The sequence below is a fragment of the Aspergillus terreus genome, genomic scaffold (assembly GCF_000149615.1).
Source record: "Aspergillus terreus NIH2624 scaffold_1 genomic scaffold, whole genome shotgun sequence".
Classification (NCBI taxonomy): Eukaryota; Fungi; Ascomycota; class Eurotiomycetes; order Eurotiales; family Aspergillaceae; genus Aspergillus; species Aspergillus terreus.
Genome location: NT_165972.1, coordinates 787713 through 804970, shown reverse-complemented (window position 1 = coordinate 804970; position 17258 = coordinate 787713). Strand labels below are relative to the sequence as shown.

Below are 17258 nucleotides of genomic sequence, written 5' to 3'. Positions count from 1 at the left end.
ACTAGTGCGCTATAACTCACCCTCACGACAAAACAAGAGTCTTTGCACAATCCAATCCACAAGAAGAACCTCAAGATGATCGAGAAAGTCGAATTCGACCCTCCCAACATCCTCGCCGGCCGTGACAACCATCTTCGTCGCCTAGCACACCAGCGTCACATCCAGTCCGTCGCACCGCCCTTTGCCCTAGGTGCAATCATCACGTAAGTCTTTCTTCCTTATCCTCAAACAAAGACGCCTAATTAACAATATGCTTATAGTCAGGCAGCGCACGGCTCCCCTCTCGACCCAAGAAGACACATCACCTACTACTTGCGCGACGAGTACAACCGGCTCGTGGGCCCCATCCACGTCCCCTTCAGCTACGAGGCGGAGGAGGCCCTGGTCGCGAGACTTGAGCGAGCTCGTTCTGCGTCTGCGGCTGCGGCTGGTACTGCTCCTGGTGATACTACTTCGTCATCTAGCGCGGATGGATCTCTAGCGTCGTCTCCTGCGTCGGCGAGTTCGCTGTCTAATCGCAATGAATCTTCTTCTGTGTCTTCTGCTCCGAGTGCAGGTATTCGTGGTCGTCGTCGGTAGATGTGTTGGTTTGTTTCTTGGTTTGTTGATCGTTAACGGTGATATGGGTAGCTTTGGTTGCTTGGAGTTTATGGTCGGGTAGAGGTGGTTTGCAACGGCAGGCGTATGGAATGCTATGTTCATGGAATAATGAATGAGAATTGCTTTCTTATGTGCATGTTCGTTTTGCTATTGTATTGTGCTAGGTGCAGTAAATGTACTCCGTAGGTAACCCTATGCAAGACTGACTAAGTCTAAATACAAAGGGATGTCCATGATATAACCTTGCAAATCAGTGCATGCATGCACACTTTATGCATGCCATGCACGCCATGCAAGCCGTGTACAGTTATCCAAACAAGCAATCCATGCAGACTATTACATGATGACTACCAAGTTACACATCACGACAGCAATGTCCGCGGGGCAAGCAGATCCACGCCGACGCTATGGCCATACCCATACTTGCCGAACTCTCTTCCTCTTGCGCTGCAGGTATTTGGCTCGGGATTCGGGCTCACAGAGCTTCTCACGAAGTGATCGACATAGTCTCTCCTTGCGTGGTTGGTGCATACCAGACAACCGGCTGCGACGAGCTTATACGTCAAGATACCAGCCATGGTATGCGATGCGCACGACTGTGACAAATCGCGTCAAGGTACGACCGTCGAGCGGATGAGCTCGGAGTGCCTGATAATCACACGAGACAACGGTGATAACGGGGACTGAGCGTGTAGAGAGCCACGTCTCCATGTCCCCGAATTCCGCGGCCCTGTTTGGCAAGAGGATAGAGATCAGGAGATGAGCACATCACGCCTTCTCGGGCCTCATGCACTGGCTATGTTCCCGGGCTCTTGCAGCAGGCATCCGACTGGCGTCCTTGCTTGTGGAATGTCGACATGAGCGCTGGAGCAGCGCGCGCGCCGTGTTGCGGCACAGAAAGGGTGATGTCAGTGCAGCAGCAGAGCAGCAGCAGCAGCAACATCATGACTCCATTTTTTACACTCTGGAATCCCCCCTTCCTTGCTAGCCCTATTTATACAGCACCTACCGCAGCGCCTCTCACGGCCGTCTGTCATTCGGTAGTCTCAGTCTGCGACAGCTTCACCGTGACACAGAGGGCACAGCGGGCATTGGCATCATCGGCTCTTTTTGATCCTTCTCCCGTCCGTCTCGCTCGTTCTCTGCTGAAAGACCAGCCCTCCAGCGCTATATGAGCCCAGCATGCAGCCCGATCTGGAAAAAGACCGCGTGTCGCCCTCCGTCCGCAGCCTCGCCCCGTCGTCGGACGACACAGACCACGCCCATCCACCACCGCCACAGTCACCAGGCTACCGCACGACGCTGCGGTCAAGATACCAGCGCTGGGCGCGATGCATCAAGGGGCTGGAGAACCGCGGCATCGAGCCGATCCCGCTCGACGAGCGCGTCAAGCCCGACACCAAACACATCTTCCACATGTTCCTGATGTGGTTCAGCATGGGCATGGCCCTGAACAACATCGTCGTCGGGTCGATCGGCACGCTCGTCATGCATCTGAGCTTCACCGACGCGGCCCTCTGCGCCGTCTTTGGCAATCTGCTGGGCGGATTGGCCATTGGGTATATGAGTACTTGGGGGCCGCGAAGTGGCAACCGCACGCTTGTATGTCTTCAACCACTCTCTACCTGCTTTGCTTCTGATTAACGGCGGACAGATCGTCGCCCGCTACTTCATGGGCTACTACCCCAGCAAGATCTGCTGCGTGCTGAACGTGCTGACGAACCTGGGCTACGGCATGGTCAACGCCATGGTGGGCGGCCAGCTGCTGTCCAAGATCTCCGGCGGCAGCGTGTCCGTCGTCGTGGGCATTGTCATCGTCTCGCTGGCGAGCTTCGTCATGGCCACCTTTGGCATGTCCATCTTCCAGTACTATGAACGGTACGTCCCCTGCTTCTTCTTCCCTTAGCCCTCTCCGACTCTAACCCCCAGCTAGATACGCCTGGTTCCCGCAGTTCATCGTGCTCTGCGTGCTGACCGGCTCAGCCGGCCCGCAGTTCGACCTGCACACCGTATCATCCGGCACGGCAACCGAAGTCAACACCAAGCGCGCCGCGTTCTTCTCGCTCTGCCTGTCCGTCGCGCTGGCATGGGTGCCCCTCGCCGCCGACTACTACGTGTACTTCCCGCCGGACATCAGCCGGTGGCGGACCTGGACGGTCACAACCGTGGGCGGCAGCCTGTCGATGTGCGTGACGCTGTTGCTGGGCGCGGGGCTGGGGTCGGGGGTGGCGCACACGGCGCGGTGGGCGGAGCTGTACGACGGCACGCCGGGCAGCCTGCTGATGGCCGGGTACGAGCGGCTGGGGGCGTTTGGGAAGCTGTGCGCGGTGGTGAACGTGGTGACGGTGGTGTCGAACAACGCGCCGGGGTCGTACTCGATGGCCATGAACTTCCAGATGCTCGGCGACATGTGGCGCAAGATCCCGCGGCCCGTGTTTACCGTCTTCACGACCGTCGTATACATGGCCTGCGCCATCGGCGGCCGCAACTTCCTCTACGACATCTTCAAGAACTTCCTCCCGCTCATCGGGTACTGGGTCGTCATCTGGTTCACCATCAGCGTGCTCGAGGACCTGATCTTCCACCGCTGCAAGCACTACGACTGGGGTGCGTGGAATGACCGCCAGAAGCTGCCCGTCGGCATTGCGTCGACCGCGGCGTTTCTAATCGGCTGGGCTGGTGCTATTGTCGGCATGGTGAGTCGTGCTCTCTGTTGAGATAGGCTCGGAAGCGTGCTAACCTGTGCAGAACCAAGTCTACTATACCGGCCCCGTCGCCCAGCTAGTCGGTGACAGCTGTGATCTGGGGATCTGGCTGGGTATTGGCTTCACCGGGGTGGTGTTTCCACCGCTGAGGTTGTTGGAATTGAAGATTGTCGGTCGGTGAACTACCCGAGGTTATGGGATTGCATGCATGGACGGGCTTTGAGGATACGCCCGTACTGCACATGTTGCATGCTCCGAACATTTCATTGAATTATCAGCAGACGCGAGCAGCTGCAATCGTGTTTATAGAAAAGTCGTCAGACGCCAAACGTCATTGTCCTGTGTTTATGACCATTGTTAGATACACTCATTCCGAATTGAAATAGAGACATACTCGTATGGATAATACACGCCGGCCTACGAAAGACACCAACACATAAGAATTTTGATTGTATGTACAGTACGAATATATCAGACCATCCTCACTGCGCCAGCCAGCCACCTCTGCAATTAGTCTATAAGCAACAAGCAACACACCTTTTCAACCCTCCTACGCCAAACAGAGCGGTATCTAGTAAAAGGACCGAGATGAACAAAAACAAAGCTCCACGGACGCAAGGCGAACGAGTGAGCCATAAACAACCCAAAGACAGGAAAAGACAAAGGGAAAGGTAAGACGCGTATGTGTACATCGTTGCATGGCCCTATGACCATAAGCGTATTCGGATATTATCACAGGCAGAGAACACGGCCCTACGACCGGCTTTGGCTCTGGCTTGAGCGAGATCGCTGCGACGTGGACCTCCTGCTGTGGCTGGAGGGGGCCCGGACAGGAGCATGTTCAAAGAAAGGGAGGAGGTCTGGGTTCTGGCTGGGAGGAGTCTTCGACGTAGCTAGGTAATCGCCCACAATCTGGTCATCCGCGGCCGTGTCAGGATGAATCTCAATGCCCTGCTGCTTGGCCAGTCCGGCCCGTGGGTTGTTCGTATCGAATTTGAACGATTCTCCTTCTCCCGAGGGCGCTCTTTCAATTGGCGACCAGCCAGCGATGCTCCCGGCCACAACGCCGGCCATTGCCGCTGCAGGTCCAAAAGTCGAGCTGGAGCGAGACCGAGTACGCCGTCTCGACCGTTCCGGCGTGGCCGGCTGGGGCGGAGAACTACTGCCATCACCCACAGGAGTACCCGGGATCGAATCGTCTCGTGAGCGGGAATTGCTGCGAGATCGCGGCAAAAGCTCCTCCGGATGCTGAAGCTTGTGTTTGAGATGCCGCAAACGACCTCCACGGACCGTCTTGAGGAATTTCAACTGATCCCGGATCTCCTCCAAAGCCGGGTTCCACTCATACCGCCGGTCCTCGTCTGACACCAAAAGCTTGGGGCTCTTCTTCCGATGCCAGAACCTTGGAATGAGTCTGGAGATAAACTCGTCAGGGAAAAGCCGGATGATCACCGCGACGGGAAGCGAAATAACACCAAGCACCAAACAAACTCCCCATTGGGCCCCGTTCAGTTCGTGCACGGAGAAGGCCTGGCCACCCTTGAAGACAATCAAGATTTGAAATCCAATGATAATGAACTGAATTCCGATGAACCACCGGTTGCGGAACAACCCCTCGAAAATGTTCAAGTTGTTGTCCAGCCGGCGCGAGTTCCATTGGTTGAAGATCTGCATCCACACAAAGGTGTTGAACACCACAGTCTGGAGGACTGTACCCTCATAGCCCAAGATGCTATGGCCGGCAAAGTTCAGAACCAGCGTGACGGCTAGTTGATAAATACTCTGTCCGATGATCATTTTCCACATAGTCAAGGTAATCAGCGGCGCTGATTTCGGCTCGGGCCTCCTGTTCAGAACGTAGGGAGACGGCGGGTCTGTCGCCAGGGCGAGGGCTGCGAAAGTGTCCATAATCAGGTTGACCCAGAGAAGCTGAACAGCAGTCAGGACGGACTCTTCACTGTCGCTAGCCACGGCCGAGACAAAGGTCAGAACTACAGCTGTGATGTTAACGGTGACTTGGAATTGCAGGAATTTCTTGACCGCATCGTTCACTGTCCGACCCCAGGCCATGGCCTTGATGATCGATGCAAAGTTGTCGTCCATCAAGATGATGTCCGAGGCCTCCTTTGCAACTTCTGTACCGGTAATGCCCATGGAGAAACCAACGTCGGCGGTCTTCAAAGCCTGGGCGTCGTTTGTACCGTCTCCGGTGACCGCGACCGTCTCCCCGAGCTTTTTCAGCTGCGTGACGAGGATCTTCTTGTCATCGGGACTGGATCTGGCGAGAACCTGCAGTCGTGGGATGATCTGCGTCATCTGTTTGGTGCTCAACTTGCGGAACTTGGGTCCTTCAATGGCAATTCCTCCGGGCGTGAAGATGCCGCATTCTTGGGCAATGGCCTTCGCCGTCAGGATATTGTCACCCGTGACCATTCGCACGAAGACCCCCGCTCGCTGACATTGCTTGACCGATTCAGTAACACCGGCTCGGAGAGGATCTTGGATACCAAAGACGCCCAACAACACCATGTCCTTGAATAACGAATCGAAATCGGCGCGGCTGCGGTCATCCTCTAGGGTGCGAGCGCCGCGAGGGGGCCATTGCTCGAAATCGCGATAGACCAGACCAATGGTCCTCAGTGACTGAGAGGCATAGCGGGTGATGAGGGTGTCCAGCGTGGTCCGGTCTTGATCGGAAATAGGCTTTTCAGACAAGTCCTTCGTCGGATCTTCAACGACACGCGTACATTTGGCGACCAGAATTTCCGAGGCACCCTTAACCAGCATCCGATATCTCCCTTTATCCATCTTGATGACAACTGCCATGCACTTGCGGCCGGAATCAAACGGTACCATCTGGACAATTTCGGCATTGGCCCGACCCTCGCTGACCGAACCCATCCCCAGATACGTTCGAGCCCAGCCGAGGAGGGCCGTCTCAGTTTTTGAGCCGATAAAGGTCATCTTGCCATCCTCTTCACCTTCAAACGCGGTTGAGTTGAGCACGATGGAGTCGAGCAGGAGTTGTTTCGCAGGATCAGACAGGCTCGAGGCAAATTCAGAGGGTGACAAGGGGTTTGATGGATCTGGGTTTCCACTTGAACCATGCGGAGAGGCCGATTCGGCGGATTTGTCTCCAAATTTTGACGCGAGTCCCAAAGTAGCGGCTACGGCCGTCATCTTGTTCTCCGTCAGGGTTCCTGTCTTGTCGGAGCAAATGGTGGTCGCATTGCCCATGGTTTCACAGGCTCTCAACAGCCGCACCAAGTTGTTATCCTTGAGCATACGCGTCGTGGCGAACGCAAGCGCTAGCGTGACCGCCAGGGGGAGTCCTTCGGGAACCGCCACGACGATGATAGTCACAGCAACAATGAAGATCTGCAGGAACGCCTGACCCTTTTCGTCGGCAGTACCCCCATGCTTCAGGTTGGCAAGGAATTTGATGAAGAGCACCACGAACAACAACAGACCGGCGGACAGACCAAGCTTGGCGATGTATTCGGCCAATACGTTCAGCTTCGCCTGAAGGGGCGTGCTTTGGCCCTCATCTTGTAAGGACATCAACGTCTTTCCGTATGTCGAGTGAATGCCCACCGACGTGACCAAGAACGTTCCCACTCCCTCGGACACCTTCGCGCCGGATACGATGAAAGGATCCAGTTTGGCGACATTTTCGTGATGCTCAATCGCACGGTAGACTTCATCTCCCGAAGTCTTGCGCAACAAGTCAGACTCACCGGTCGCCGAGGACTCGTCACACTTGACGTTATGGCCGTCAATAAAGATGCCATCCACCGGAACCATGTCACCCGGTTCAAGATGCATCACATCACCCACGAGGATATCGTGAACCGAGATCTCCATCGTCTTTCCAGAACGGATCACCTTGACCATCCGGTTTTCTTTTTTCTTGTTCAGTTTCACGAATTGACGTTCCATCTGCCAGTCGTTGGCCGCACCCACCACCACAACAATCAAGATGGCCACGATAATGGCAACGCCTTCGACCCACTCCACCCGGGCCTCGCCGTCCGATGGCCGCACCGACTGGTAAATTCCGAGGGCAAGGGAGATGATGGCGGCCACCGTCAGGAGAATGATCACCTTGTCATTGTATGCGATCCAGGCCAATTGCAGGATATTTTTGGTTTTTCTTTCGGGTAGCTTATTTTCGGTATAGATGCGTTTTCGATCAAAGAAGGAGTCGTCGGATTGCTTCGGGGATGTGCCCATGGTAGACGTGGTAGCCTGACGCGGTGGTTGGGAAGCTGCTTTGGGGACGGGGTCCTGGGGTGTCGTCGAAGTTGCGTCTTCAAAACTGATGGAGCCCTCCAGTGTCGTCTCGTCCAGGCTCAGACCGCTGTTGATGTTCGTCCGCAGACCCTTTTCCAACCCACGCAGACCACCGAGGGCATGTAGCGCGCCAAGGTTCTTCGGGTTGAGCAGTTTATTCAACTGACCCGGGGAGAAGGCGAATCGATTATCCTCCACATCGAACTCATCTTCCCGGCCGGGATCGGGTCGGAGGGCCTCTTCGTCGTCGAGCACAACACTCCGGTTCAAGTCCGCCCGGGACCCTTGCGATCCTGACGTGCCGATGAACGTCTCTCCGCCGTATGATGCCGAGGAATGGTTCGTGTCTTCGGACTCCAGGGAGTTCCCGCGCGACCTCGCACCCGGGACGGAGAGGAAGTTGGAATTGGGCGTCGGCTCGGTCATCTTGGAGGCGGGAGATGAGAAGTTATGGGGGGAGGTAGGCCGGCTATCGTAGTCGCGGAGTTCGGAGGAGCCGAATGAACGAATGGAGCCAGGGGAAACGCCTTCAGAGGGCGTGATGCTGTCGTTGTTCAGGAGCGCCCTGGTGTCCGTCGCTTCGGCATTGTCTGAAGTGACCTGCAGGGAAGGTTGCGAGGGCGGCGGGATGATCTGGGGAGGCGGGATGGGGTGATCTGGGCTCTGGGTGATGGCAGAGGTGTCGATGGTGATTGTTGGAGCTCTCTCGCGGCGTCGCTGGGGCGCGGACGGGGAGGAACCCGGCCTCTCGTCTGGGGAATCCGCCATGATGGTCCCAAGGGGGTCGCACCGTTAGAGTGGGTCCAAAGAGAGACAAAGGGATCGAGGCGGAAGAAAGGGATATCGATATCAGTAAGAATGCGGCTCCAGAGGGAGCAGATCACTTTGATCCTGCGATAACATGCAAGCGAAACTGGTCATGGGCGTGAGTTGGCGCGGGAGATTTGGCCGAACGGATCCGGAGAGTGATCGAGGTCGATTCTTAACCCATACGGTGTCTGGTGTTGACAAGGAATGGGGGTTATCCACATAGATTGCAATCAACCGAGGCCGGTGGCTGTCCAGGTGAGAGTGAAAGATGGGGAGAGAAGGTTCAGTCGCAAAGGAGAGAGGTGGAGCAGCGATTGTCCAGGGCTATGGTGTTACCCCGGCGAACTGGAGCGAGAAACACTGGGTGATGAGGTGTCAGCGCATGCATGAGCCCAGAGACCCGAGAGGAGGAGGATGGGATGAGGCCGCAGGGTCTCTTACCCAATCCGGGGGGGGAGCAATGACGGGAAGTACAGAGTACAGCCTCACTGCTTGGTGAGATGGAGTGAGGGCTGAATGGGAGGAGAAAGGGAAAGGGACGTGAGGAGGAAGTCTCGAGGAGGTCTCTCCGACGACCGCATGTACATTCAATGTTTTCAGTGGTATTAGGAGAAGAGGAAAAGAAGGAGGGAAAAGTTGGAGACGCAAGTGAGTTACAGGTCTAGTAGCGGTCATGACGCCAATCCCGCCGACTGCAGGCCTGGACCCAATCAGGGAGACTGGCTGCGGCCGTCTCCACCGCGGTCGAGACCCTAAACAATAAGGTATCTACTTAGGGTACTCCCTCTAGAGTACAATCTACCTTGGGGACAGTAGCAGTATACGGTCTATCAGGATTTCAAATATTCAGATACTGAATTACTCCATGACAGGAGACCGTAGAGCCAGAAATCTGGATGCGATGTTTGCAATTGCCACCTTTGCTCCTCTTCGAGCGGAGTCCATTGCTGGCCCGTCACTCGTCGGAAGCGGGTTTGCACTGCCTCACTCGATTTCTCCTTTTAATTATTTCTTCCGTCTATCGTTTATTTTGTTTTATTTATGAGGGATATTATTGATCATTTACTTTCTTATGAATTATTCGATCACTCCCAATAAGTAATAATCTTAATGATAGTTTTACTCCCATCGATCCTATTTGATCTCACCTGTTGATCTGTATACTTTGCACACCAATTGAGCATGACAACTAGACGCTGATCCCCTCATTACTCCATACGACTAGAATGACAGAGGACGGGAGTTGCATACGTCGCCACCATGTACTCCGATTCTATTATTACAGTATTATTATTATCATTATTAAGAACCATTCCCAGCGCTTCACTCTTGCCTCGGGAACAGGGCCAATCTGCTAGAACGTACTAACGGTTCCACCAGCCTTGGCATTTGGGCGGTGCAGACCTTTCCTTTACTCCTAGTCTGGCATACTATTCCCTTCCTTTCTTCGCTGTTGTCCTACAACTTTGTCCAGTCACATTCATGTGAAGATAAAGAATTCAATAGTAGTAGTACAGAGTACCAGGTATCATGGAGCATCCTTACCTCTGAAACTTCAAGAATCCTTTATACTAAATTCACGGTGGGACCGCAGTAAATACAATCAACCTCTTTGACTACGACAAGTATCCATGGATTCACCACAACGCGCTCCATATAACATCATCCTCTCCCCATTCTCTGTCTCTCTCCTGTAGACACCACCGTATAAGCTATATACTGAGGCAACATGACCACCACAAGTCAATCTACTGTCTATACTTTGTCTACTCATCTAATGAGCATCATGTCTTGGGTGGAAGGAATTCCATCCGCTACATTATTGGCGGCCGCCCTAATCCGCCGCGCGGACGGCCAGCCCCAGCGTGCGCTGCTCATCTACAACGTCGATCCAATCCAGCCTAGAGCGCACACGCACGTACCCGAGTGAATAGAGCAATGTGTTCCATTTCTACAAAGAACATACGTTGGCAACCTGTTCCAAGATACCATTAGGCCGACTTCGCAAACTTCGTCGTATGACCCAACACCCATCAGAGCCTGGATGTGGGTTGGGTTAGATCCGGAAGTGATGTAGACAACTCCATGCCACCAGTAGAAGCTTACTGAAGACATCCTCGATATCCTAGCCAGCCGAGGCTTGGGCAACTTCACCCGCCAATCAGCTTCAGCGTCAACATGGCGCCCAGTGCATTCCTCCATACAAACGCCTGATTCTTCTGGACAAAGCCAGATGCGTCCGCCCAAAGCTGGCGTCGAATACCCGCAACCTGGCCTCTGGGCTCGCGCAGATAAACACGCGCTATCCCAAAAATGTCTTGGGAAGCGTTTGAACGCGTTTCAGGAGTCATCTCCTTCGGTTGGACATGGCTAAGTCATGTCCTAGTCAGCTTTGGACCCGGAAAAGACTGGGTGCAATATTTCTTCCCTTCTTTGTGGCCACAGACGAGGTCTAGCATTGCATAAGGATACCTACGCAAGTGAACTGATCGACAATATACTCCCTATTTGAGAACGGGCATATAGGAGACCCCCTTGATACCAAGACAGCGATGCGATGCCGCTTAGACGACCATGAGTCTACATACTACGAACTCACCGACAATAGCACGGGCCCTTGAACTCGCAAACGATGAAAGTTTGCCAAGCTGATAGCACTTCTGGGTCTCTCAAGGGATAGAATACCTATGTAACGAAGCTTCCACTCATTCGAGGTACCTAAGAGCTGGAGCGGAAGGGTCGTATTTGAGGATACAATATCAAGGGATCCTTTGTGCGGTTCTTGGGGGGCTCTGTGGAACGTGGGTTCGCCCGTAGCATGATTCAAGGGCATTTGATCAACCCAAGACCCGGTGATACCTCTGTTTCTAGACACGCAATTCTCATACGTCTTAGCAAAGACGTTCCCGGGACAGAGGTCCCATTTGTGGCAAGCGGGACTATCGCGCCCAGAAGTGTTGTATCCTTGCGGGGCTTTTTGTGCTCGCAAGGCTTCACGTCACAGGGATTACGACAGACATAGAAGACGGCTATCTACAATATCCATAGGTAGTACCTATTAGGTGCTGTTTACCAGGCCGGGTCTCGCAGCCGTGGTAGAGGCAACCGTTGTCTCCAGGGCTGGAACGCATTTGCCAAAGAGTGCAAGTATGGCCACTCGGAAGATCAGCAACGCTCAGAGGCCTTCAAGAAACGGGTTTACCACAGGTACCTACATGACTGTAAATTATTGAAATGACATGCAACTCCATTCATGTACAGCAGTAGAGTCGGCCTCCAGACCGATAGACCACCGTTCCAGACCTGATATGCAATGAACCCTACCAGAACCCTCGCCCAGATACAGAAAAGTAAGGCAAAGAAATGCAAGAGAAGGATCGGGTAAGACAGTAATATACATGCCCATCACCCCATAGATAATAAATACATTCATCGCGCCTCACGGAGGATCTCGTTTTCACCCTCGGTCACATCTATATTCCAGATGCCCAAAGACTCGCCTCCGAGCATCTTCTTGCCCGGTTTCGCTCGAGTGTTCACCATGGCCTTGCTGGACAACGCCAACGCATCCACCAGCTCCGCCATGCGCCGAGAGAAGACAAAGCTGCGGGTCAGGTATTCGTTCTCCGATACCTGTATCGCCATGTTCATACACTGGACCAGATGTTCACTGCTAAGCACGTGCCCCGCGTAGTACAGGGCATTGTGATAGTCAAGGAACAACTCGGGAATATAGGTGTTTCGGATCTCTTCAAGTTCCGCTTGCTCGGATTCTAGATCATCAACGCGTTAGCTGGTGTACTGGCTGTATCTGATTGGTAAATGATATCTTACCGTTATCGGCCACGACGAGCCATTCGTCCAACACTGCGTCGACGTGGATCGCGATCTCATCAAGAGTGTCCTGCAGTTCATTTCTCAAATCCTTGATAGCACCAGAATCACGCCGGCGTTTGTTCCTAGACCGGTCAGCATATATCCTCGCCATGCAAGCTGCATCGACGACCTACTTGTCAAACTTCTCGAACGCTACCGCGAACCTCTCCAGAGCATCGAACCCGAGGATCAGCTCTTCCAGATCACGCATCGTCTGTGACTGCTGCACCAAGATACTCGTCTGGGTAGTAGACGGGACACCATTCGACCGACTCCGTCTGTGGCTACCCAACAGTCTAGATTTGGTCGGGCTGGAAGGCTCCGGAGTGCCGGGCTCAACGCCATCTTCCACACCTGCAGGGAACTCGGTCAGGTCGAAACCGAAAGATTCCCGCGAAATATCAGACAGCCTCATGCGCCGGCTCAGCTCTCGGGCAGCAGACAATTTTCCTTTCACTACGGATGATGTTAGTAGATGATTATCATTTGATGGAGTAAGGACATACCGTAAAACTTCCGATACAACAAGGCACCGAGCTGGCAGATCCGGCCCCATTGTCCATCAACGTAGCGAAGCCACTCCAGACTGCGGATGATCCTCTCATCGGTGGCGCAAATATCTGTACCAATGAAGTCCTTCTTGACCATCACCAACTCGCGGTGGCCGTCCTTACGTCGGACGACCTTGGGATATTGTTTGAGGGTGCGTGGGTGGTCCACGGCAGATACACTTGCACTGATCCATCGCCACTGGTCCTGCAGAACAGCCTCAATATCGATGCCGTACTTGTCCATCAGCCTGACCTGCTGCTTTCTCTCTCGTGGCTCCACGATCTCGATCAAGACCTGTCCCAGTACGGAGTGGGCCATGTGCGTCGGAAGAAGCGATGCATAGAGGGGAATGATATCAACAATGCCCGCCTCCTCAAGGTCCGCAATGTACCCAATCACATTCACTGACGTTGTGTCGAAAAATTGCGTATCAGTGCGGACATAGCCAAGGGAGTTGGCAATGATGTAGAGATGTGTTGCGATCCTCAACGCATCGCTATCTTCCGCGGCGATGAGGAGCGTCTCGTCAACGGCGCCTGGAGGCAGATCCGGCACAAATGTAGCCTGATCCGCTTTGTTTGCCGCCACCTGCGAGACGGCTCGGGCCAGCGAGTAGAAAAAGGTATCATACCCTTTGCCGAGGATGGCGGCTTGGATGGTACGATACGGGTTACGGGCCTCCACCCCGATCCGGTCGTTGCCCTTTGTGTACAGCACAAACTTGTTGAAGTCGCCATAACCGACCGGTTCGGGCACAAAGGTGACAGGGCTCGTGGGAGAGTGGCTCAGTTTCCGTTGGAGTTGTTTGCAGAATCCCTGGTAGCGAGAGAGCACCACACTGTTGAAGTAAACGTACAGGTAGTCATCCCAACTTTGACAGACCTTGAAGGCCGCCTCGGTTTCACCGCAAAGTAGGGAATAGACCGCCCGTTCGAAGTCTTCCGTGTTCGGATTCCGGGCCAGAGCAGAACAAGCGGCCCGCCAGGTCTCTTGGGAACGCCAATTCATCATGCGAGTAGAGCTGTCATCGAGAGGCGTCCGTTCTCCACCAGAATTGGGATCCACGCTGGAGCCGCACAAGCTGACAGCACGCCAGTTCTCCAAGCGCGCCTCGGACCACTCCCGGATCTTCGTCCAGTTTTCTCCCTGACGGAGCATCTTCCAGCACGCCATCCAGGTGGCCCGCTCGTAGAACTGGTCCTGCTTCTGGAGTTTCTGCCTCTGACGGGTGACGGCATCCGGATCCAATTGGGTGATCAACGGCTCCGACTTCTCCGAGCTCAAAAGGGAAGCCGTAATTCCCGGGGCGTTGGATTCCAGCGGTTGAGGCCAAGCACGTAGTCGCTTCTGTCCTTTGATGGTCTCTTTCGTGTAGAAGCCAACCATGTGTCCACAGGCCCTGGCCTCGTTTCGGCCTGGGCTTCGAGTTCGGAAATGACCGAAGTCGATGTCTTGGCCGCCCGTCTTTGCAGTATGTTCCAGCCATTTCATCGTAATCATACATTCCAGCGCATAATGGTCGGCACTCAAGAATTGTTCCCAGACGTCCCGGTCCGAGGAGTAGCGGTGGAGCTTCTGGAAGGCGGTCGCTTGGGCTTGTTTGGTGCTCTCTCTGGTTGCAGGGTCGTCGATGCTGATTAGGTTCAGAAGAAGCTGCCAGGTGTTTGCTTCGAGTTGCAGTCGCTGGATCTCCTCTTCTGTCTTGGAGTCGCGGGAGGCCGATCCGTTGGTGAGGCTCGCGCCCCAGCCCATCTTGGCGCGTTTCAGGGTGTGCTGCTTGGAGATATCCTGGATGGCATCTTGCGCCAAGGTCTGGTAGCTCTTCACCAACTGGTAGGCGGCTTGATAGTTGCCGAAATCATCGGCGCGACTTCCTTTTTGCTTGAAACGGTCGAGCTTCTCTGCGAACGCTTCGATCTGGCGGGTGACTCGGTCGGCGGTCCGACGCAGAGGGTGCAATGCTTGCTGTGCGCCTGCCGAAGTGAACAATTCCGGAGTTTTTGTCACGTCCACTCCTTCTGGGAGAGGGCAGTTAGATTTGCGCCAGGGTCGAGAGTCGGAATAAGAGGTAGGGAACATACTGTAACCATTGGGAGCGCCTAAATGCAGGGGCGATTCACTTCCATTTACTCCGTTTGTGTCTTCGACCGAGCCGTCCTCTGATTCTTCGTCGCCTTCTTCCTCCTCGTACTCGTCCTCCATGTCTTCGTCGGCGTCCTCCTGGTCTTCGGCTTCTTCGTCCTCGTCTTCGTCCATTTCTTCGTCATCCATTGGTTCCTCCTCATCGTCATCGTCTATCTCGATGACCTCGGGTTCGTTAGCGGCCGGGTGGTGAGCTGACTGGCAAGAGGAAACGAGGGCGTTAGCAATGCGGTGACGGCAAAACAAAGCGAGTACTTACGTTCAACGAGGTGAACCCGGCTCTCGCGCCGACGGAGCCCGCGGCTCGCGTCAAAGGGGCCATGGGCGGGGATATGTACTGTGAGAGAGGGAGAGATGAGGGTAGAGGGGGAGAAGAGTTGATGTCGAGCGACTGGGGAGAGCAGCGGACAAGACGAGGATGGTTTGGTTGGCAGGGACAATTCAGAATGGAAATCATGCGTGTTTGGGCGCTAGCTCCTCTTTGGGACTAGCGCGGTCGGCCCGCCCACGCATAAAAACCCTTCCGTCCTTTTTTTCTTCTCTTCTTCTTTTTCTTCAACAAATGTCAATTAGGCAATCATTAGAGTCTCGGGACGAGCGCTTTTCAATCTTCGTTCAGGTCATTGGCCTCTCTGCGTGCTCAAGATTGTCTTAGAGCAATTGGCAGTTCTTACAACTAGTCTAGCTTTTACTGATTATGGGAGCTCAGACTGCAAGGGAACTGGCACACCGACAACAGCACTGTTGATGGATTATGGCACCCCGGTGGTGGATCGATTACTTTGGTATATCTATGACAAGTCGTAGCGTCTATGTACAGTCGATGATTGAGCCGTGGTCTGGTTACTGTCCTTGCGACCGCTGCTTCATCTTGAGTCGGAGCAAACTGGCCTTGGGACAGCTGGGGGTCTTTGCATCATCACCGCGCTCCTGGTAAAATGCATTACAGCATTCATAGAGGGCATCGATCTGTGCCTGGCATTTCTCCTCCTGGTAGGAGTTTTTCGTCAAGCAGGCTGAGTAGTCTCATTAGCCGACTGCAGACCTCCATGGGTGTCGGAAGACTACCTTGGATGGCACACTGAGTTGTCAGCGGGATCTCACCTAGGCTTCATCTATCGGGCACTTACAGCTCGTGGATGACACGGGGGATCCGTAGCGAGATCTTCCTTGAGTCCCTAGGTCCATTATCATCCGCTCAAAGTATATCTGGCTCTGCCTTACCATGACACAATATGGTCGCAGAATCCTTGCGCGAGAAGCTGTATGAATAGGGAAGAGAAACGGAAAGAAAGATCAAGAATATCTGAATATGTCAACTGGGACAAACACAGCGGCCAACTGAAAGGAAACCAAGCGATCGATGTATTGTATGCAGAGAGTGACATCTGTTGTTGGACCTGCGCCGCAAAATAGATTCTCCGCCGCGCAATTGGTGGGGGTTCACTTCGCCTTCCTTCCACCACCTCACCACCAATTCACTCTCACTCCTCCATCTCCTATAGCCTCTTCTTTCTCGCGCTCTTTCGCTCCTCCTACCCTCATCTGTCCATCATTTGAAGCGGTCTCTTCGCGTAAACCTACTCTACGATCTCAGTAAGTCATTAGCCGCTCCGCTCCGCACCGACATGCGACAAACGTCACCGGAAACTAACTCTTCCCCAGCTCTCCTCCCACCCCATCAACGATCACAACGACATTATGGCAGACTCGGGTCTTGACGCTGCTGCCCCCGCTCCTGTGGAGCACCTGAACATTAAAGTCACCGATAACAACAACGAAGTCTTCTTCAAGATCAAGCGGTCCACGCAACTCAACAAGCTTATGAACGCCTTCTGCGAGAGACAAGGAAAGCAGCTGTCTACGGTCCGTTTCCTCTTCGACGGTACTCGTGTACGCCCGGAAGATACCCCCGATACGGTACGCCTTCCCCAACCAACTGTCCCAAAGCACGGCGCTAACATCCCTCTGAATCAGCTGGACATGCAAGACGGCGATACGCTCGAAGTCCACCAGGAGCAGATTGGCGGCGGCTGCCTCTGAGAGGGGTCATTCGCTCACGTTGATATCTGCTCCTCTGATTTTCCCTCGTGCTTTCGTTGTATTTCTGGCATCCAGTCTCAGGCGCACGGTGTTGTAAGCGTGGCCCCCGGTTTTGGGTTGCGTCAAGGGGGATCCAAGAAACCAAAAAAACTTCTACGAATAAACTTTTTTACTTTTTTTCCTTTTGATTATCGCAATATGCACCAGACGGAACTCCCGATGGACTGACGCTCATTT

The 17258-nt window shown here is 54.0% G+C and overlaps 5 protein-coding genes across 5 annotated transcripts; 3 read left to right on the top strand and 2 right to left on the bottom strand.

Annotated features, from left to right (window-relative positions):
* Positions 1-75: 75 nt before the first annotated feature.
* ATEG_00281 (uncharacterized protein) lies at positions 76-579 on the top strand (the record flags this gene model as incomplete). Its single annotated transcript, XM_001210367.1, has 2 exons — positions 76-203; positions 261-579. The coding sequence occupies 2 exons, from the start codon at positions 76-78 to the stop codon at positions 577-579; spliced, it is 447 nt and encodes a 148-aa protein (XP_001210367.1).
* Positions 580-1782: 1203 nt separating this feature from the next.
* Positions 1783-3486, top strand: ATEG_00280 (purine-cytosine permease family protein; the record flags this gene model as incomplete). Its single annotated transcript, XM_001210366.1, has 4 exons — positions 1783-2202; positions 2255-2478; positions 2534-3296; positions 3349-3486. 4 exons carry the CDS (start codon positions 1783-1785, stop codon positions 3484-3486), a joined length of 1545 nt encoding a protein of 514 aa, XP_001210366.1.
* Positions 3487-4058: 572 nt separating this feature from the next.
* Positions 4059-8366, bottom strand: pmcA (putative P-type calcium ATPase; the record flags this gene model as incomplete). Its single annotated transcript, XM_001210365.1, has 1 exon — positions 4059-8366. The coding sequence occupies one exon, from the start codon at positions 8364-8366 to the stop codon at positions 4059-4061; it is 4308 nt and encodes a 1435-aa protein (XP_001210365.1).
* Positions 8367-11837: 3471 nt separating this feature from the next.
* Positions 11838-15300, bottom strand: ATEG_00278 (nucleoporin Nup84/Nup107 family protein; the record flags this gene model as incomplete). Its single annotated transcript, XM_001210364.1, has 5 exons — positions 11838-12181; positions 12243-12367; positions 12419-12740; positions 12791-15176; positions 15238-15300. 5 exons carry the CDS (start codon positions 15298-15300, stop codon positions 11838-11840), a joined length of 3240 nt encoding a protein of 1079 aa, XP_001210364.1.
* Positions 15301-16679: 1379 nt separating this feature from the next.
* On the top strand, positions 16680-17021 carry ATEG_00277 (SUMO family protein SMT3; the record flags this gene model as incomplete). Its single annotated transcript, XM_001210363.1, has 1 exon — positions 16680-17021. One exon carries the CDS (start codon positions 16680-16682, stop codon positions 17019-17021), a length of 342 nt encoding a protein of 113 aa, XP_001210363.1.
* Positions 17022-17258: the final 237 nt, after the last annotated feature.